Source organism: Oncorhynchus mykiss, chromosome 12 (assembly GCF_013265735.2).
Source record: "Oncorhynchus mykiss isolate Arlee chromosome 12, USDA_OmykA_1.1, whole genome shotgun sequence".
In the NCBI taxonomy this organism is placed as follows: Eukaryota; Metazoa; Chordata; class Actinopteri; order Salmoniformes; family Salmonidae; genus Oncorhynchus; species Oncorhynchus mykiss.
Window position 1 is genome coordinate 99863080 of NC_048576.1, and position 22740 is coordinate 99885819.

Genomic DNA, 22740 nt, shown 5'->3' on the forward strand with positions numbered 1-22740 from the left:
TCTACAGCTGAACAACATGATGGAGGACCAGACATACTGAATTACTGTGTTGTTGTGTCTCTACAGCTGAACAACATGATGGAGGACCAGACATACTGAATTACTGTGTTGTCTCTACAGCTGAACAACATGATGGAGAACCAGACATACTGAATTACTGTGTTGTGTCTCTACAGCTGAACAACATGATGGAGGACCAGACATACTGAATTACTGTGTTGTTGTGTCTCTACAGCTGAACAACATGATGGAGGACCAGACATACTGAATTACTGTGTTGTTGTCTCTACAGCTGAACAACATGATGGAGGACCAGACATACTGAATTACTGTGTTGTGTCTCTACAGCTGAACAACATGATGGAGGACCAGACATACTGAATTACTGTGTTGTTGTCTCTACAGCTGAACAACATGATGGAGGACCAGACATACTGAATTACTGTGTTGTTGTGTCTCTACAGCTGAACAACATGATGGAGGACCAGACATACTGAATTACTGTGTTGTGTCTCTACAGCTGAACAACATGATGGAGGACCAGACATACTGAATTACTGTGTTGTGTCTCTACAGCTGAACAACATGATGGAGGACCAGACATACTGAATTACTGTGTTGTGTCTCTACAGCTGAACAACTCTTTCCATGATGGTCTTGTCATTGAACCATCCCAGAAGACCAAGGTGAGAATACAGCACTTAGAACATCATGTTGCCCAATACAATAGCCATGATAATAGCCTGGAAACCCTACAATATAACCCCACTAAATAGAATTATAAGAAACGTGGTATTGTCCATCCAGGTGTTATGTGGAGTGGCTGAGTGACTTGTTCTCTCTGCCCCTCAACAATGAGTCATAGCTGTTCTCCAACTGTAGTGGTGGAGCGCTACACAGTCTGTATCCTGAATCCTGAACAGATCAGTCAAGACAATAAGAGGTAGCTGAGTAGGTCAAAGGTTAATCTCGGTTAACGCGGAACTAAAATCTTCAGTAATTTGGTAAGTTATGTTTCCGTGTTGTAATTTGTCCACGAGAGATTAGCCAAAGGTAGGATACACAACACACACCCAGAGTCCAAAGATCAACTGTACCTAGAACATAGATACAGACATCAGGAAGTTGCTCTCTAAGCAGAACGGGAAATATCTCAATGATTTAACATGTTCTGGTGGTGAATTCAGGCTAAGAGGTGAGATTATTGTGAAGTGTGTAGAGACATTAAATGTGTGGTGTAATTATAGTATAGTGAATGGAAGTCAAACACTCCTAACAGTCTATTTCTCCTGGGACAGACGCTAACTGGGATTAGGCAAATCAAATTCAAAAACATATATTATAGTTCTACATTTCACATTTCGTATGAAAGATGTAGTTGTATCATATTAGTTCCACTGTAGTATAACAATCCTTGGTATATGAGCCACGTTACAATTCCCACCAAGTGGGTTAACCCTATTGGTGCCAATGGCATGATGTGTAGGGTGTTTGCTTTTCATGCCAGCGACCCGGATATACTTCCCTGCCCCGCCGTTCGCTACATGGATGTCAGAAGGGGGATGGTGGCCGTGAGGGGGCTAAGTAGTGCCTTCCAGTTCGAAAGGGGGCAGTATAGTGAGCCATGTTCCACTTCCCACCATCTGCGTTAACCCTATTGCGATGTGTAGGGTGTTTGCCTTTCTCGCAAGCGACCCGGGTTCACTTCCCTGCCCTGCTATTTGCTACAACATTAATAGCATTGGCTACCTGTTGAACAAGGAAACACAATAGAATTCGTTAAATTATCTTAGGATAATATAAATAAGTGTCCATTTAGAGTTGTCTTCTGGGTTCAGCCTTTAACCTGCTTTTATCAATTGGCTGAAATGTAACAAACGACATGTCCTCAGAGTTTGGAGATAACCAGTCCCCGTTTAAATCACTATGACAACCATTTCCTTATTTCTCCAGAGCAGCAAGGGTGATCTAGAGACTCAACCTTTGTATCCAATCACAGTAGGTTTACAGCAGCTCGCAGTTGCAACTTCATTGCTAAGAAGTCAAACTCCTTTGGTTTAGATACATTTCTGTAGCAATCCGGGTTGGGCTCAATTCAGAATTTAGGAATTGACTCCCATTCAACTAATGAGAAAAGTTCCCTCTAATTGTATTCAGCATTGAGCAAATTTTAGGTCTGCTGAGCGCACACTTGAATGTTGTGAAAATTCGGTGCAACTTCCGGGACATGTTTATTGTGAACACTGAGGCTGTACCAGCTCTAAGTTACAGTTTTAACAGTGACCATGTACTGTAGCTTTAAGTTAGTTTTGACAGTGGCCAAGTGGATTTAAGTTACAATTTTAACAGTGGCCAGTGGATTTAAGTTACAATTTTAACAGTGGCCAAGTAGCTTTAAGTTGCAGTTTTAACCGTGGCCAAGTAGGTTTAAGTTACAGTTTTAACAGTGGCCAAGTAGCTTTAAGTTACAGTTTTAACAGTGGCCAAGTAGCTTTAAGTTACAGTTTTAACAGTGGCCAAGTAGCTTTAAGTTACAGTTTGAACAGTGGCCAAGTAGCTTTAAGTTACAGTTTTAACAGTGGCCAAGTAGCTTTAAGTTACAGTTTTAACAGTGGCCAAGTAGGCTACTGTGGCTATTTGATCATAATGTAAGCCTACCGGGGTGGCATACCATCAAAAAGGATGGGAAAAATGCATCCCATAACATAAGCATGCTGAAAGTTTGTTGTTAACTTGTTTACAGAGAAAGCATTGTATTTGGTAAAACAACAGTTTACTTAGAGTTGGCAGCAGGCTGACAGGTCTGCTGTTAGAACCAGTAATGGCCGATTTAACAGTCTTGGGTAGCGTTATGACTGTGGCTCCCCTCAAGGCCTGAGGAAAACCACTTTCCTCTAGGCTCAGGTTAAAGATCTGACAGATAGTAGTGGTCATAGAGTCAGCTACCATCCTCAGTAGCTTTCCGTCTAAGTTGTCAATGCCAGGAGGTTTGTCATTATTGATCAATGACAAAAAAAATCCACTTCTCCCACACAAACTTTACAAAATTCGTTTTTTTTATGCATGAGTACAAAGGCTCAGAGTATGGGCCTGAGTTGTGCCTGTCAATCCTATAGAATCCTACTCTGATGCACTCTGCCTACAAAATCTGCCTACAAAAATGTTCAAATACTCTTTTAACCTTAGCGCTTAGAATAGCCAATTCTATTTCCACCAACCATTTCATTTGTATGGCTTCAGGATCAACTTGAGGATTAAACTAATGCAGTCTGGGAAATATTGTACTTTCCCCATATTGAATCAAATGTAAGTGACTTAGGACATTTTATAACTTAAAATATTCACATACAGCTTTCCTTGATCATTCATTTTCACATGTTGAAAAAACGACGATTTTCACATGTTGCTACCAACCTTATTATAACACCAAAATGAAATATTTGTTAACAAAAACATTTGTTCTCACATATTAGTGTTATTTAATACTGTAAATTATAGGAATGAGTGGTTTTGGGTTGATTTTTCTTTTAGTAAGGAAATGCATCCCAATGCCTATGCGCCATGACCGGGGCCCATAGGGCAGCGTACAGTTGTCCCAGTGCCATTCAGGGTAGGGGAGGGTTTGGCCGGGGCCCATAGGGCAGCGTACAGTTGTCCCAGGGCCATTCAGGGTAGGGGAGGGTTTGGCCGGGGCCCATAGGGCAGAGTACAGTTGTCCCAGTGCCATTCAGGGTAGGGGAGGGTTTGGCCGGGGCCCATAGGGCAGCGTACAGTTGTCCCAGTGCCATTCAGGGTAGGGGAGGGTTTGGCCGGTGCCCATAGGGCAGCTTACAGTTGTCCCAGTGCCATTCAGGGTAGGGGAGGGTTTGGCCGGGGCCCATAGGGCAGCGTACAGTTGTCCCAGTGCCATTCAGGGTAGGGGAGGGTTTGGCCAGGGGCCCATAGGACAGCGTACAGTTGTCCCAGTGCCATTCAGGGTAGGGGAGGGATTGGCCGGGGCCCATAGGACAGCGTACAGTTGTCCCAGTGCCATTCAGGGTAGGGGAGGGTTTGGCCGGGGCCCATAGGGCAGCGTACAGTTGTCCCAGGGTCATTCAGGGTAGGGGAGGGTTTGGCCGGGGCCCATAGGGCAGCGTACAGTTGTCCCAGTGCCATTCAGGGTAGGGGAGGGTTTGGCCGGGGCCCATAGGGCAGCGTACAGTTGTCCCAGTGCCATTCAGGGTAGGGGAGGGTTTGGCCGGTGCCCATAGGGCAAATTACAGTTGTCCCAGTGCCATTCAGGGTAGGGGAGGGTTTGGCCGGGGCCCATAGGGCAGCGTACAGTTGTCCCAGGGCCATTCAGGGTAGGGGAGGGTTTGGCCGGGGCCCATAGGGCAGCGTACAGTTGTCCCAGGGCCATTCAGGGTAGGGGAGGGTTTGGCCGGGGCCCATAGGGAAGCGTACAGTTGTCCCAGTGCCATTCAGGGTAGGGGAGGGTTTGGCCGGGGGCCATAGGGCAGCGTACAGTTGTCCCAGTGCCATTCAGGGTAGGGGAGGGTTTGGCCGGCGCCCATAGGGCAGCGTACAGTTGTCCCAGGGTCATTCAGGGTAGGGGAGGGTTTGGCCGGGGCCCATAGGGCAGCGTACAGTTGTCCCAGTGCCATTCAGGGTAGGGGAGGGTTTGGCCGGGGCCCATAGGGCAGCGTACAGTTGTCCCAGGGTCATTCAGGGTAGGGGAGGGTTTGGCCGGGGCCCATAGGGCAGAGTAAAGTTGTCCCAGTGCCATTCAGGGTAGGGGAGGGTTTGGCCAGGGCCCATAGCGCAGCGTACAGTTGTCCCAGTGCCATTAGGGTAGGGGAGGGTTTGGCCGGGGCCCATATGACAGCGTACAGTTGTCCCAGTGCCATTCAGGGTAGGGGAGGGTTTGGCCGGGGGCCATAGGGCAGAGTACAGTTGTCCCAGTGCCATTCAGGGTAGGGGAGGGTTTGGCCGGGGCCCATAGGGCAGCGTACAGTTGTCCCAGTGCCATTCAGGGTAGGGGAGGGTTTGGCCGGGGGCCATGGGGCAGCGTACAGTTGTCCCAGTGCCATTCAGGGTAGGGGAGGGTTTGGCCGGGGCCCATAGGGCAGCGTACAGTTGTCCCAGGGTCATTCAGGGTAGGGGAGGGTTTGGCCGGGGCCCATAGGGCAGCGTACAGTTGTCCCAGTGCCATTAGGGTAGGGGAGGGTTTGGCCGGGGCCCATAGGACAGCGTACAGTTGTCCCAGTGCCATTCAGGGTAGGGGAGGGTTTGGCCGGGGGCCATAGGGCAGAGTACAGTTGTCCCAGTGCCATTCAGGGTAGGGGAGGGTTTGGCCGGGGCCCATAGGGCAGCGTACAGTTGTCCCAGTGCCATTCAGGGTAGGGGAGGGTTTGGCCGGGGGCCATAGGGCAGCGTACAGTTGTCCCAGTGCCATTCAGGGTAGGGGAGGGTTTGGCCGGGGCCCATAGGGCAGCGTACAGTTGTCCCAGGGTCATTCAGGGTAGGGGAGGGTTTGGCCGGGGCCCATAGCGCAGCGTACAGTTGTCCCAGTGCCATTAGGGTAGGGGAGGGTTTGGCCGGGGCCCATAGGACAGCGTACAGTTGTCCCAGTGCCATTCAGGGTAGGGGAGGGTTTGGCCGGGGGCCATAGGGCAGCGTACAGTTGTCCCAGTGCCATTCAGGGTAGGGGAGGGTTTGGCCGGGGGCCATAGGGCAGCGTACAGTTGTCCCAGTGCCATTCAGGGTAGGGGAGGGTTTGGCCGGGGCCCATAGGGCAGCGTACAGTTGTCCCAGGGTCATTCAGGGTAGGGGAGGGTTTGGCCGGGGCCCATAGGGCAGCGTACAGTTGTCCCAGTGCCATTCAGGGTAGGGGAGGGTTTGGCCGGGGGCCATAGGGCAGCGTACAGTTGTCCCAGTGCCATTCAGGGTAGGGGAGGGTTTGGCCGGGGCCCATAGGGCAGCGTACAGTTGTCCCAGGGTCATTCAGGGTAGGGGAGGGTTTGGCCGGGGCCCATAGGGCAGCGTACAGTTGTCCCAGTGCCATTCAGGGTAGGGGAGGGTTTGGCCGGGGCCCATAGGGCAGCGTACAGTTGTCCCAGGGTCATTCAGGGTAGGGGAGGGTTTGGCCGGGGCCCATAGGGCAGAGTACAGTTGTCCCGGTGCCATTCAGGGTAGGGTAGGGTTTGGCCGGGGCCCATAGCGCAGCGTACAGTTGTCCCAGTGCCATTCAGGGTAGGGGAGGGTTTGGCCGGGGCCCATAGGACAGCGTACAGTTGTCCCAGTGCCATTCAGGGTAGGGGAGGGTTTGGCCGGGGGCCATAGGGCAGAGTACAGTTATCCCAGTGCCATTCAGGGTAGGGGAGGGTTTGGCCGGGCCCATTGGGCAGAGTACAGTTGTCCCATTGCCATTCAGGGTAGGGAGGGTTTGGCCGGGGGCCATAGGGCAGCGTACAGTTGTCCCAGTGCCATTCAGGGTAGGGGAGGGTTTGGCCGGGGGCCATAGGGCAGCATACAGTTGTCCCAGGGTCATTCAGGGTAGGGGAGGGTTTGGCCGGGGCCCATAGGGCAGAGTACAGTTGTCCCAGTGCCATTCAGGGTAGGGGAGGGTTTGGCCGGGGCCCATAGGGCAGCGTACAGTTGTCCCAGTGCCATTCAGGGTAGGGGAGGGTTTGGCCGGGGCCCATAGGGCAGCGTACAGTTGTCCCAGTGCCATTCAGGGTAGGGGAGGGTTTGGCCGGGGGCTTTTCTTGTCTCATCTTTGGCTCACCATGCTCTAGCGACTCGTTGTGGCAGGCCAGGTGCATGCAAGCTGACTTCAGTCGAACGTTGTTTGCTCTGACACATTAGTGTGGCTGACTTTTGGTTTAAGGTAACAGTGTTAAGAAGTAGGCGGCCAGGCGGGTCTCAACGTTTAACCTTCGGCCTCTACGATCCCATTGAGGAGTCGTAACTATCAATGGGAGAAAATGGGGTTAAAATATAACTCACAGGTAGTTTGAAAGAAGAGCGAACAGGCGATGGTGGTAGGCTATAGCAGGGTTTCCCAACCTCGGTCCTGGGGCCCCCCTGGGGGCAGTTTTCTTTCTTTTTACCCAGGTTGGACAACCATCGCTGTAGCTCGGCCACCTTCCACCGCAGAAGCAGAAGGCCAACAGGCAAATGTGGTGAATTAAGAGGATATCTCTATCTTAAACTGACAGATTTTGATGGGGATTTTTTTTACTTATATTGACGTCAATAGACTCTTAAGGATTAATGGCAATCCCTGCATAATGGAAAAACTAGTCTCATGCAATGTAGGCTTGCATTGAACACCACATATAGGCTAAAACTATTTCTATGTAAAAATGTTATGGGATTTGTTGCATTGGTGTGGTTGGTAGGCCCTTCTAAGAGGCCTACATTATGCTCAAATAGCCACAATAGCCTACTGGCCACTGTCTACAACTGTAAGGGTACAGCATCCGTGTTCACTGTAAATGTGCACCGGAAGTTGCACAGAATTTTCTTGTTCAAGTTTCCGCTCCGAAGACCAGGAATTTGCTTAGTGTCCCAAAACATTAGAGGGAACATTGGTGGATGGTCTACTCTGCCAGAGGATCAGTATTAACATCTATACGTATCTCTCTCCTTTATCTCTGTAGTGGATGGTCTACTCTGTTAGAGGATCAGTATTAACATCTACACATATCTCTCTCCTTTATCTCTGTAGTGGATGGTCTACTCTGTTAGAGGATCAGTATTAATATCTACAATATTTGAGAAATAGCCGTGAAGGATCACAATGTCTTTATGTTTTAATAATGTTCTTTCAGCTCTCTGCCAGAGGATCAGTCCAGGTGTCCAGTGTGTCACCAGGTGCAGAGGGATCCTGTCTCTATCACCCGTGGACACACGTTCTGCAGACAGTGCATCACCAGATACTGGGAGAGACCTGCTCCTTCAGGAAACTATGACTGTCCTCAGAGTAGAAAGAAATCCAGAACACTTCCTGTACTACGGCACCTGAGTGAACCCAATGATGCAAGAGGCTCTAAAAATAGTAAGACAACTTGCACAGGCCAAGACCTCAATATAATTTACAGTAGTTAATTACAATAGTATGAGATAATATAAATTACTGTAGTTATGGAAGGCCCACTTCTTATCCTGTCAACGAATGTTTCTGATACACATAATTTTTTACTTTTCCTTTGAAGTGGACGACAGCCTACAGAGAGCTATAGTAAACCACAAAGACAGTCTGAAAAGGAGGTATGAATGTGTGATAGGCATTGAAAAAGCAGGGATTCAAAGTCCCCTCAACAGGATTTACACAGAGCTTTACATTACAGAGGGAAAGCGTGAAGGGTTTAACAATGAACATGAGGTGTGGCAGCTAGAGACAGCATCCAGGACACCAACCTCACGTGACACAGCAATCCACTGCAATGACATCTTTAAACCCTTACCTGGCCAAGAGAGAAGCATCAGAACCGTGCTGACGAAGGGCATCGCTGGCATCGGAAAAACTGTCTCTGTGCAGAAGTTCATCCTAGACTGGGCTGAAGGGAAGGCAAACCAAGATGTGGATATCATGTTTGTTCTTTCTTTCTGGGAGCTGAACTTGATTAAAGATCAGCAGTACACTCTTCTTGGACTTCTAAATTATTTCCACACAGAACTAGTCATAGGCAATGCAAAGAAACTCACTGCCTGTAAAGTTATGTTAATCTTGGATGGTTTGGATCAAAGCAGATTTCCATTGGATTTCCAGCACAACAAAAATGTGTCTGATGTCACACAGACATCGTCTGTTGATGTTCTGTTGACAAACCTCATCAAGGGGAATCTGCTTCCCTCTGCTCTCCTTTGGATAATCTCCCGACCAGCAGCAACCAATCAGATCCCCCCTGAGTATGTTGACCAGGTGACAGAGGTACGAGGGTTCAATGACCCACGGAAGGACGAGTACTTCAGGAAGAGATTCAGTGATGAGGACCTGGCCAGCAGAATCATCTCACACATAAAGACGTCAAGGAGCCTCCACATCATGTGCCACATGCCAGTGTTCTGTTGGATTTCTGCAATAGTCCTTGAACACATGTTGAGTACAGACAAGAGGAAAGAGATGCCCACGACTCTGACTGAGATGTCCATACACTTCCTGCTCATTCAGACCAGACTGAAGAACCAGAAGTATCATGGAATAGATGAGATGGATCAAGAGGAGCTTGTGGAGTCAGATAAGGAGATTATTCTGAAGCTGGGGAAGCTGGCGTTTGAACATCTGGAGAAGGGTAATCTCATGTTCTATGAAGAAGACCTGAAAGAGTGTGGCATTGATGTCAAAGAAGCCTCAGTGTACTCAGGATTGTGCACACAAATCTTTAAAGAGGAGTCTGTGTTATTTCAGAGAATGGTGTACTGCTTTGTTCATCTGAGCATTCAGGAGTTTCTCTCAGCTGTCTACATATACCATTGTTACACAAACAAGAAAATGGATGCACTGAAGCCCTTCCTCAAGAGAAAGTCTAGAGCTGCGTCTGAAGAGCTAACCTTGCATGAGCTGCTGAAGAGTACCGTGGATCAAGCCTTGGAGAGTAAGAATGGACACCTGGACCTTTTTGTCCGCTTCCTTCATGGCATGTCACTGGAGTCCAATCAGAAACTCCTGCGAGGTCTGGTGACACAGACAGAAAGCAGTCCAGAGAGCGTCGAGAAAACGATCCAATCCCTTAAGGTGATGCAGAGGAACATGTCCCCTGAGAGGTGGATCAATCTCTTCCACTGTCTGATAGAGATGAAAGACCAGTCAGTACAGGAGGAAATCCAAGCATACTGGAGATCAGAGAACACATCCAAAATCCTCACACTTGCTCACTGTTCAGCGCTGGCCTACATGCTGCAGATATCAGAGGTGGTTCTGGATGTGTTTGACCTGAAGGTATACAAGACGTCAGAGGAGGGTCGTAGGAGACTGCTCCCAGCCTTGAGGCGCTGCAGGAAAGCTCTGTAAGTATTCATGTCAATATCGCATACCAGAATAAATTGTAGTTATAACAGTATTTTCATTTGCTGACTGGATTTGTAAGTACTATTGGGACAATTTCTCAGTTTAAACTTCACCGTATGTAGGAACAACATTATTTTAATTAGCTGACTAAACTTTCTATCAGCTGAAAACTCTTCAACAACTTATAACACCAACTGATCAGAAACAGTATAATTGAGTCATGTATACAAGGCCTACATATTAGTTGTGCAGGGCTAACAGGGTTAGCAGGGAAAGCTAAGCGTAACATTATAATAACTTATCTGTCATGGTATTTACCCTGTGTTGACAGACTCACTGACTGTCACTTCTCAGACACGTTATGTGAAGTGTTGGCTTCAGTTCTCAGCTCAAACTCCTCGCATCTGGTAGAGCTGGATCTGAATGAATGTTATGGCCTGACGGATTCAGGAGTGAAACTGCTCTCTGCTGGACTGGGAAATCCACAATGTAAACTGGAGACTCTGAGGTCAGTGTTCCTTTACTTGATCAGTAAGTGATACCTGTTCAGTAAAATCCATGTGTTTCTAATATAATAATGGACCTTAACTTAGGGACCTCTATTTTGATAGCAGTTGCTGTGGCTCTGAGTTTAATCAGCAGAGGTTGCTGGGATACCTGTTTAGTTTATGGTTTGGTGCCATTGCAGGTGCCAGATCTCTGCTCATAGTATTTCATCCTTTTTTAATTAATTTTTTTACATCTACCCTGAAGTTGTGTAGCTCTAATTAATTGTGTCCATGGATAAATGTTTTACCCCGGCCTTGACTGCTCCTGTTATCAGCTTTAAATCCAAATCAGTGAAGGGACGTTGGAGACTGGGCCTAGTTGTGGAGTGCTGCAGAAAGGCTCTGTAATTACCCATGTGTCGGTGCTTTCAAGACAACTGGGAACTCAAAAAAACAAGGTCAAATCATGACGTTGGTGATCTTCAGGTCGGAAAGTCAGAGCTCTAGAAAGATGCCGGAGTTTCCGACATGGAATTCTGAGTTGAAAGACCGTTCAAATAGATTTTTCCCCGTCGGAGCAAGTTTTTTTTGTCCCCGGAGTTACCAGTTGTCTTGAACGCACCGAAGTCGGAATTCTGAGATTCCCGTGTTCAGAGTTCCCTGCTGGAAGGAACTTGTTTGAAGTGTTGCAATCAAGTGAAAGTGACAAAGATTTGTGGTGACAAGGACAAGGGAAAACATCTAAATGAGATCCAACTGTTGCTTAAATACGCTCACAATTCTGTAAGCACGAGCGAGGCCACAAATAATGTGTCCAATAACTGACAATAATATACTCTTTTTGACCGCTGTCATATTGACACATATTCATTATGCCACTATTGGTTTTGTGTTGATTTTCACGATTCATAAGCACGCTTGGCATCTATACTCCAAGCCACAAGCTGTCACCAAGCTAAGAACCCTGGGACCGCACACCTACCTCTGCAACTGGATCCTGGACTTCCTGACTGGTCAACCCAGGTAGTGATGGTAGGTCACATCACCTCAACCACGCTGACCCTCAACACGGGGCCCCACAGGGCTTAGCCCCGCTCCTGTACTCCCTGGACTCAAAGATGGCCGCCTTGTTCCTGGCTCCTAAGCAACTTTGTTGTTGTGTATTATTAGCCCAGAACGTTATTTTGCATTATCACATACAGACAGAAATAACTTTTGGATATCATAGAGGTGGTTACTCACCAACCAACATTTATACCAGGAATACAACTTTCTTGAAATGTATCCTTTGTTCGTACCCTCCAAGGCTATTGCACTTATCCCAGAGGCTGCTCCAAGACGCCGTGCCTCTTCACCACATCGTCTATGTGGGTGGACCAGTTCAGATTGTCAGTGATATGTACACTGAGTAAGAAGTTTTCGGAGAGACTTTTAGTTCGACTCAGGAGGTGTGCACTACATCCACGGCTTCCGAGTATATTAATCGCTAATGTTCAGTCCCTGGACAATAAAGAAGACGAGCTCAGGGCGAGAATCTCCTTCCAGAGATGCATCAGGGACTGTAACATACTCTGTTTCACAGAATCATGGCTCTCTCCAGATATACTGTCCCCGTCCATACAGCCTGCTGGGTTCTCATTATATCGTGCAGATAGAAATAAAGAACTCTCCGGGAAGAAGAAGAAAGACAGAGGTGTATGTTTCATAATTAACTACTCATTGTTTGATTGTGATAACGTACAGGAACTCAAGTCCTTTTGTTCACCCGACCTAGAATACCTCACAATCAAATTCCGACCCCATTACCTCATTGAGATAATTTTCTTTGGTTATCGTCACAGCCGTGTATATTCCCCCTCAAGCTGATACCACAAAGGCTATCAAGGAACTACGCTGGACTTTGTGCTAACTGGAAACCACATATCCTGAGACAGCATTTATTGTAGCTGGGGACTTTAATAAAGCAAATCTGAGGAAAACACAGAATAAATTTTATCAACACATCGCCTGCAGTACTCGCACTTCTAAATATTTCAACCATTGTTACTCTCCCTTCCGGGAAGGCTACAAGGCCCTCCCCCACCCTCCCTTCGGCAAATCAGATCACGACTCCATTTCCTATAGGCAGAAACTCAAACAGGAAGTACCCGTACTAAGGTCTATTCGACGCTGGTTTGCGCAATCGGAATCCATGCTTCAAGAATGTTTTGATCACGTTGTTTTGATCACGTGGACTGGGACATGTTCTGGGTTGGCTCTGAGAATAACATTGGCGTATACACTGACACGGGGACTGAGTTAATCAGGAAGTGTATAGGTGATGTTGTTCCCACTGTGACGATTAAAACCTATCTAAACCAAAAACCATGGACAGATGGCAGCATTCGCGCAAAACTGAAAGCACGAACCACTGCGTTTAACCACTGCAAGGTGACTGGGAATATGATTGAATGCAAAACAGCCCAATTAGGCCCTCCATAAGGCAATCAAACAGGCAAAACATCAGTACAGAGAGAAAGTGTTGTCACAATTCAACGGCTCACACTCAAGACGCATGTGGCAGGATCTCCAGACAATCACTGATTATAAAGGGAAAACCAGCCATGTCACGGACACCAACGTCTTGCTCCCAGACAAACTACACACCTTCTTTGCCCGCTTTGAGGATAACACAGTACTGCCAACACGGGCCGCTCCCAAGGACTGTGAGCTCTCGTTCTCTTTGGCCAATGTGAGTAAGACATTTTAAGCGTATTAACCCTCGCAAGGGTGACGGGCCAGACGGCATCCCTAGTCGCGTCTTCAGAGCATGCACAGACCAACTGGCTCGACTGTTTACCGACATATTCAACCTCTCCCTATCCCTGTCTACTGTCCCCACTTGCTTCAATATGTCCACCCTTGTTCCTGTACCCAAGAAAGTGAAGGTAACTGAACTAAATGACTATCGCCCCATAGCACTCACTTCTCTCACCATGAAGTGCTTTGAGAGTCTAGTTAAGGATCATATCACCTCTACCTTACCTGACACCCTAGACCCACTTCAATTTGCTTACCGCCCCAATAGATCCACAGACGATGCAATCGCCATTGCGCTGCAGACTACCCTTTCCCATCTGGACAAGAAGAATACCTATGTAAGAAATCTGTTCATTGACTATAGCCCAGCCTCATTAATCTCGGGCCCTGGGTCTGAACCCCGCCCTGTGCAACTGGGTCCTGGACTTCCTGACGGGCCGAACCCAAGTGGTGAAGGTTGGCAACAAAACTTCCACTATGCTGATGCTCAACACAGGGGCCCCACAAGGGTGCATGTTCAGCCCCCTCCTGTACTCCTTGTTCACCCTTGACAGCATGGCCACGCACGCCTTCAACTCAATCAAGTTTGCAGACGACACAACAGTGGTAGGCCTGATTACCAACAATGATGAGACATTCTACAGGGAGGATGTGAGGGCCTTGGCAGAGTGGTGACAGGAAAATAACCTCTCCCTCAACGTCAAGAAATTAAGGAGCTGATCGTGGACTTCAGGAGAGAGCAGAGGGAGCACGCCCCCATCCACATCGACGGTGTGGTGAAGAACGCGCAACAGTGCCCCTTCAGTGCCCCTTTCTTCAGGAGGCTGCAGAAATTTGACTTGGCCCCTAAGACCCTCACAAACTTTTACAGATGCACCATTGAGCGCATCCTGTCGGGCTGTATCACCGCCTGGTACAGCAACTGCAATAACTGCAGGGCTCTCCAGAGGGTAATGCGGTCTGCCCAAAGCATCACCAGGAGCCAACTGCTTGCCCTCCAGGACATCTACAGCACCCGGTGTCACAGGAAGGCAAATAAGATCATCAAGGACCTCAGCCACGGCCTGTTCACTCCGATATCATCCAGAAGGCGAAGTCAGTACAGGTTAATCAAAGCCAGCACAGAAGCTGTTTTTCAGTCTCTCTATCTGAAGGCCATCAGACTATTAAATAGCCATCACTAGCTGGCATCCACCCAGTACCCTGACCAGAACTTAGTCACTGTCACTAGCCGGGTACCACCCAGTTACTCATCCAGGCACCTTGGAGGGTGCTGCTATATGTACATAGATATGGAACACTCGTCGCTTTACTTATGTTTACATACGGTTTTACCCATTTAATATAAATGTACTGTATTTTAGTCAAGTGAGGTTGAAGAGGCACTGTTGTGTGTTCTTCACCACATCGTCTATGTGGGTGGACCAGTTCAGATTGTCAGTGATATGTACACTGAGTAACTTGAAGCTTTTCACCTAATTCCAATCCTCAAAACGTTAAACAGCTGCACCATTGAGAGCATCTTGACTGGCTGCATCACTGCCTGTTCTGGCAACAGCACAGCCCTCGATCACATGGCGCTACAGAGGGTGGTACGGTCAGCCCAGTACATCACTGGGGCCGAGCTCCCTGCCATCCAGGACCTCTATCAGGCGGTGTGAAAGGAAGGCCTGGAAAGACTCCAGCCACCCAAGCCATGGACTGTTCTCTCTGTTTCCGCATGGCAAGCCTTACCGGTGCATCAAGTCTGACACCAACAGGCTCCTTAACAGCTTCTATCCCCAAGCTAAAACACTACTAAATAGCTAACAAATGGATACACAGACTATCTGAGTTGACGCTTGTATTCATTTGTATTTTAACATTGTCTCTTTGTACACTCTCAGGACACACTCACACACACTGACACTCCAACACACACAAACATAACATGTAACACATTTCTAGTCACTCTACACACACTCACACTCACATCCGATCTTCATTTACACTGCTGCTATGGTGTTTATCATACATCCTGTCGACTAGCCACCGTACCCCTATATACTTAAGCAATAAGGCACGAGGCGGTGTGGTATACGGCCAATATACCACGGCTAAGGGCTGTTCTTAGGCATTACGCATCACGTTGCTATTATAATCTGGATACCAATGTAATTAGAGCAGTAAAAATACATGTTTTGTCATACCCGTGGTATACGGTCTGATATATCACGGCGATCAGCCAATCAGCATTCAGGACTGGAAGCACCCAGTTTATTTATATATGTATATATATATATAGAATTATATAGGGTTTCCTAGTGATCAATTAGCCTTTTAAAATGATCATCTTGGTTTAGGCCGATATTCCATAACAAATCTGCCGTTTCCAGCTACAATAGTCATTTACAACGCTAACAATGTCTACACTGTATTTCTGATCAATTCAATATTATTTTAATGGACAGGAAATGTGCTTTTCTTTCAAAAACAAGAACATTTCTAAGTGACCCCAAACTTTTCATCTGTAGCGTATATCTACATCTATCATTCCAGTCTCCCTGCTCATAAATATGGAACTGACTCTGTACATCGCTTCTTCTTTTCTAGTGTTCTTTTCATTTCTTCTCTTCTATTTGTATTTCTTGTGTGTTTATTGATTGATTGTTGGGTTTAGGACTTGCAGGAAAGGAATTTCACTGTACTTGCGCACGTGACATTGAACACTACCGATTAGTTTAGTACGTGACATTGAACACTACTGATTAGTTTAGTACGTGACATTGAACACTACTGATTAGTTTAGTACGTGACATTGAACACTACTGATTAGTTTAGTACGTGACATTGAACACTAATGATTAGTTTAGTACGTGACATTGAACACTACTGATTAGTTTAGTACGTGACATTGAACACTAATGATTAGTTTAGTACGTGACATTGAACACTACTGATTAGTTTAGTACGTGACATTGAACACTAATGATTAGTTTAGTACGTGACATTGAACACTAATGATTCGTTTAGTACGTGACATTGAACACTAATGATTAGTTTAGTACGTGACATTGAACACTACTGATTAGTTTAGTACGTGACATTGAACACTAATGATTAGTTTAGTACGTGACATTGAACACTAATGATTAGTTTAGTACATGACATTGAACACTAATGATTCGTTTAGTACGCGACATTGAACACTAATGATTAGTTTAGTACGTGACATTGAACACTAATGATTAGTTTAGTACGTGACATTGAACACTAATGATTAGTTTAGTACATGACATTGAACACTAATGATTAGTTTAGTACGTGACATTGAACACTACTGATTAGTTTAGTACGTGACATTGAACACTAATGATTAGTTTAGTACGTGACATTGAACACTAATGATTAGTTTAGTACATGACATTGAACACTACTGATTAGTTTAGTACGTGACATTGAACACTACTGATTAGTTTAGTACGTGACATTGAACACTAATGATTAGTTTAGTACGTGACATTGAACACTAATGATTAGTTTAGTACGTGACATTGAACACTAATGATTAGTTTAGTACGTGACATTGAACACTAATGATTAGTTTAGTACGTGACATTGAACACTACTGATTAGTTTAGTATGTGACATTGAACACTACTGATTAGTTTAGTACGTGACATTGAACACTACTGATTAGTTTAGTACGTGACATTGAACACTACTGATTAGTTTAGTACGTGACATTGAACACTAATGATTAGTTTAGTATGTGACATTGAACACTAATGATTAGTTTAGTACGTGACATTGAACACTACTGATTAGTTTAGTACGTGACATTGAACACTAATGATTAGTTTAGTACGTGACATTGAACACTACTGATTAGTTTAGTACGTGACGTTGAACACTAATGATTAGTTTAGTACGTGACGTTGAACACTAATGATTAGTTTAGTACATGACATTGAACACTAATGATTAGTTTAGTACGTGACATTGAACACTAATGATTAGTTTAGTACGTGACATTGAACACTAATGATTAGTTTAGTACGTGACGTTGAACACTAATGATTAGTTTAGTACGTGACATTGAACACTAATGATTAGTTTAGGCTGCTGATATTTTCTCCATCCACCGCATGCCTTTGTCCTTGGCTATTATTTTTTTTTTTGTCGTTATAAAAAGTCATCTGCACATGCTTTTGTGTTTTCATAGTTGTAGCAAAGGTACTCCATGAATAAAATAGATTTTACACGTACAATTCTGTGATATTTTTATTTGTTTTGTTAACATTAGCTAATGAAAAAGTTCAAATATTTACATTTGGTGCACTGGTAAATGTGTAAGAAATGAAAGCTAAACGTACCGTTATAATACAGCCTGTCTGTAATGGTGTTTACTCTGTGTTGACAGAGTCACTGACTGTAACCTCACAGACACGTCCTGTGAAGTGTTGGTCTCTGCTCTCAGTTCAAACACCTCACATCTGAGAGAGATGGATCTGAGTAACAATGACCTGAAGGATTCAGGAGTGAAGCTGCTCTCTGCTGGACTGGGGAATCCCCACTGTAAACTGGGGACTCTGAGGTCAGTATTCCTCTAGTTGATCAACAAGTGATAACCTTTAATTAGATCCACATAGAATGGTTTTATATTTAAATGCTTACTCTGTGTTCATAGACTCGCTGGCTGTAAACTCACAGAAGCATCTTGTGAAGTGTTGGCCTCAGTTCTCAGCCGAAACTCCTCACATCTGAGAGAGCTGGATCTGAGTAACAATGACCTGAAGGATTCAGGAGTGAAGCTGCTCTCTGCTGGACTGGGGAATCCCCACTGTAAACTGGAGACTCTGAGGTCAGCGTTCCTGTAGTTGGTCAACAGGTGGTAGATGTTCACCAGATCCACGTGTGTTTAAGGACGAAAATACACAATTCAATGTAAATCTGACCATCTGACCTTTGACTGACAGTGTGTGTGTATATATATATATATATATACATACATACACATACAGATGTAGACTTTACTGTATCTACAGTATATTTGGAAAGGATTCAGACCCCTTAATTTTTTCCACATTTTGTTACGTTAATCTCCAATGGATTAAATAGTTTTTTCCCCTCATCAATATACACACAATACCCCATAATGACATCACAATACCCCATAATGACATCACAATACCCCATAATGACAAAGCAAAAACATGTTTTTAGATTTTTTTTTGCAAATGTATAAAAAAAAAAGATCTGAGAATTTCACATTTACATAAGTATTCTGACCCTTTACGCAGTACTTTGTTGAAGCACCTTTGGCAGCGATTACAGCCTCGAGTCTTCTTGGGTATGACGCTACAAGCTTGGCACACCTGTATTTGGGGAGTTTCTCCCATTCTTCTCAGGTTGGATGGGGAGCACTGCTGCACAGCTATTTTAAGGTCTCCAGAGATGTTTGATCGGGTTCAAGTCCGGGCTCTGGCTGGGCCACTCAAGGACATTGAGACTTGTCCCAAAGCCACTCCTGCATTGTCTTGGCTGTGTGCTTATGGTCGCTGTTCTGTTGGAAGATGAACCACCGCCCCAGTCTGAGGTCCTGAGCGCTCTGGAGCAGGTTTTCATCAAGGATCTCTCTGTATTTTCCTCTGTTAATCGTTCCCTCAAACCTGACTGGTCTCCCAGTCCCTGCCGCTGAAAAAGAGCCCCACAGCATGATGCTGCCACCACCATGCTTCACCTTAGAAATGGTGCCAGGTTTCCTCCAAACGTGCTTGGCATTCAGGCCAAAGAGTTCAATCTTGCTTTCATCTTATTTCTCATGGTCTGAGTCCTTTAGGTGCCTTTTGGCAAACTTCAAAGGGCCTGACTACTTTCCTACGAGACTTTTGGTAAAGTTCAAGGAGCCTGACTACTTTCCTAAGAGACTTTTGGTAAACTTCAAGGGGCCTGACTACTTTCATAAGAGACTTCTGGTAAACTTCAAGAGGCCTGACTGCTTTCCTAAGAGACTTTTGGTAAACTTCAAGGGGCCTGACTACTTTCCTAAGAGACTTCTGGTAAACTTCAAGGGGCCTGACTACTTTCCTAAGAGACTTTTGGTAAACTTCAAGGGGCCTGACTACTTTCCTAAGAGACTTCTGGTAAACTTCAAGGGGCCTGACAACTTTCCTAAGAGACTTTTGGTAAACTTCAAGGGGCCTGACTGCTTTCCTAAGAGACTTTTATTGTTTTTAGCTGCATCTTTTTATGTTCAAAGAATAGCAGTGTGATTTTGAAATCATGTTTAACTCTCTGCAGCTTGTCGCTCTGTGGAGTTGAAGAGGAAGGCTGTGCATCTCTGGTCTCAGCTCTGAGGTCAAACCCCTCACACCTGAAAGAGCTGGACCTGAATAACAATCGCTCAGGAGACTCAGGAGTCAGACTGCTCTCTGCTGGACTTGAGGATCCACACTGCAGACTGGAGAAACTCAAGTATGTAGAGGGTTTGCGTCAATATGTGTTGATGATTGACATACTGTAATAGAGCTTCAGACCACCTGAGTGGAGGGACAGGTACTGGTAGATCAGAGTAGACCACCTGAGTGGAGGGACAGGTACTGGTAGATCAGAGTAGCATGGCTATGTGGATAAACAAGCCCTGTGGTATAATGATAGGCTATGTGGATAAACAAACCCTGTGGTATAATGATAGGCTATGTGGATAAACAAGCCCTGTGGTATAATGATAGGCTATGTGGATAAACAAGCTCTATGGTATAATGATAGGCTCTGTGGATAAACAAGCTCTGTGGTATAATGATAGGCTCTGTGGTATAATGATAAGCTCTGTGGTATAATGATAGGCTCTGTGGTATAATGATAAGCTCTGTGGTATAATGATAAGCTCTGTGGTATAATGATAGGCTCTGTGGTATAATGATAGGCTATGAGCATCATTACGCACTAGAAGGTGACACCTTGCACAAAAGTGATACTCCACAAACATGTGAATTCACTGCTGACAGGGAACATTAGCCCAGTACACACCATAGTGATACAGTCATATAGGACCCAGCCCACTTTAAGATCCACAGTCTGCAAAAGCTTTGCTCTAGTTCAGGCTAATTATTTAAGTCGGATACAAAAAGAACATGCTACAGCAAGCAGCCTGCTCTATTCCCAAGGTGTAGGGGAGAGGATGAGCACCCCTTGAAACCCAACTATTTGATCTGGTCCCCCAAATTCCCCCTCACTTCCTGCCTTCATCCCCGGCAGCGCTACCCAGCACAGACTTGTAGGTTACGAAACCCAACGCTCATTAAAGCACCAGCTCCCCTCAATCACCTGCCAGAACTCTCTGCCTTATAACAGTTTCTCAGAGACCCAGGAGGAGGTGGCAAGGAGGCAGAGGCATAGAGCCATTACTTCATGATTTGAGGAAATCATTCCTTGCCAGCTATAATCACAGCTTCACCACAATACTGTAAGACATTTTTCTGAGTTTAGGTTGGTTATGATGATTGATAGTTAGCAGGTTAGTTATAATGATTAATAGTTATCAGGTTAGGTATGATAATTGTCATGCACTGTGAGCCAGACATACTTTACTTACCACCACATGAACAGTGTGATATGCTGACCGTCTGTGTGTAAGGCAGATAGATTTACTGCCTGTTCTCCTGCTCCCCACAGTGTGGAACCTGGTGGAGTGCACACAATCAAACCTTGGCCTAGAAAATGTGAGTGTTGACTGCTGTGAAGAATTAGCTTGTTATTGCTCAGTCTTATTTCAAGTAAGGGGTTAGAAAATAATGAAATAATTTTTCACAGCTTGATTGATAAGTAATGTATGCATGTGTGGTTACCCTAATACGACTTCACTCTGTGGTTTTTTGTTGCTGTGTGTCTGTGTTTTATATGACCATACAGTATAACGTATCATCACTCAGCAAGTCTTAAATACTCTTTGTTTGGTCCTTTAATACCTAGAACCATTAACATTCTGATGTGGTCCTTTATTACCTAGAACCATTAACATTCTGATGTGGTCCTTTATTACCTAGAACCATTAACATTCTGATGTGGTCCTTTATTACCTAGAACCATTAACATTCTGATGTGGTCCTTTAATACCTAGAACCATTAACATTCTGATGTGGTCCTTAAATACCTAGAACCATTAACATTCTGATGTGATATGAAGATGATTTGTAATATCCCTGGTCTTCCCCATCAGATGCCTGTGATCTCACACTGGACCCAAACACAGTAAACATAAAGCTCTCTCTGTCCGAGGACAACAGAAAGGTGACACGTAGCGAAGAGGCTCAGCCGTATCCTGATCACCCAGAGAGATTTGTGGACTGTGAACAGGTGCTGTGTAGAGAGGGTCTGACTGGGCTCTGTTACTGGGAGGCAGAGAGGAGTGGGATAGGGGCTGATGTAGGAGTGACATATAAAGGAATCAGCAGGAGAGAAGGGGGGGATGAGGACTGTGTGATTGGACAGAATGACAAGTCCTGGAGTCTGAGCTGCTTTAACAACCGTTACACTGCCTGGCACAATGATAATTACACTGACATAGACGTCCCCTCCTCCAGCTCCCACAGACTAGGGGTGTATCTGGACTGGCCAGCCGGCACTCTGTCCTTCTACAGAGTCTCCTCTGACACACTGACACACCTGTACACATTCCACACCACATTCACTGAGCCCCTCTATCCAGGGTTTCAGCTTTGGGATGACTCCTCTTCAATGTCCCTGTGTCAGGTGGTCCCTGTGCCAAACACTTGATGTTTGACTCTAATCATGGTTATGTTCAGTAAGACACACTGGACCAAATATTGATATTAACTCTCTAGTCATGAGTTAACAGATGATTATTATATCTAAATATTCATGATTATACCCCACTGAAATTGATAGACATTGTAAAATAACAATGAATAGAATGTATCACCACTGTTGTTAAAACGTCTCATTTAGACATCATTGATCGTGCTGTTATTGCTTTTTCATGTTTGTAAATATTCCTGTCTGTAAAATTGCTGACAAAACGATCTTGCTTCTGTATAAACACAATTCCACTGAATGAAATGTACAGGTCACAGATTTGACTAATAAAGGTTAATCAACCAGATGAAAGAAGTGCAGTTCTCAATGTTTTATTTTTTATAAGAGTATGACATTTAAATCAGTGGAGGCTCCTCAGAGGAGGAAGGGGAGGACCATCCTCCTCTGTGAAAATATTTAAAGTTATCCTTTTTAAATAAAAATTATATAAAATATATTAACTTCACCCCCCAAAAAATATTAAAACACCCTGTTTTGCAATGAAGGTCTACAGTAGCCTCAACGGGTAGCACCATGGTATAGCCGGAAGACCTTCCGTCCTCTGGGTATATTGACTTCAATACAAAACCTGGGAGGCTCATGGTTCTCACCCCCTTCCGTAGACTTACACAGTAATTATGACAACTTCCAGAGGACGTCCTA

The 22740-nt window shown here is 45.3% G+C and overlaps 2 protein-coding genes across 3 annotated transcripts in view; one reads left to right on the forward strand and one right to left on the reverse strand.

Annotated features, from left to right (window-relative positions):
* Positions 1-22740, reverse strand: part of LOC110539068 (NLR family CARD domain-containing protein 3) — a 1005455-nt gene that overhangs the window by 33650 nt on the left and 949065 nt on the right. The window lies entirely within an intron of this gene.
* On the forward strand, positions 1074-22377 carry LOC118937842 (NACHT, LRR and PYD domains-containing protein 12-like). 2 transcript variants are annotated; one of them, XM_036939580.1, is made up of 9 exons: positions 1074-1195; positions 7815-8041; positions 8199-9993; positions 10326-10502; positions 17684-17857; positions 17951-18124; positions 19564-19737; positions 20938-20984; positions 21482-22377. In XM_036939580.1, coding segments are annotated over exons 2-9 (3099 nt in total). In that variant the 5' UTR covers positions 1074-1195; positions 7815-8040; the 3' UTR covers positions 22039-22377. The 2 variants fall into 2 exon arrangements, with proteins under 2 accessions (XP_036795475.1, XP_036795476.1); XM_036939581.1 differs by lacking the exon at positions 17951-18124.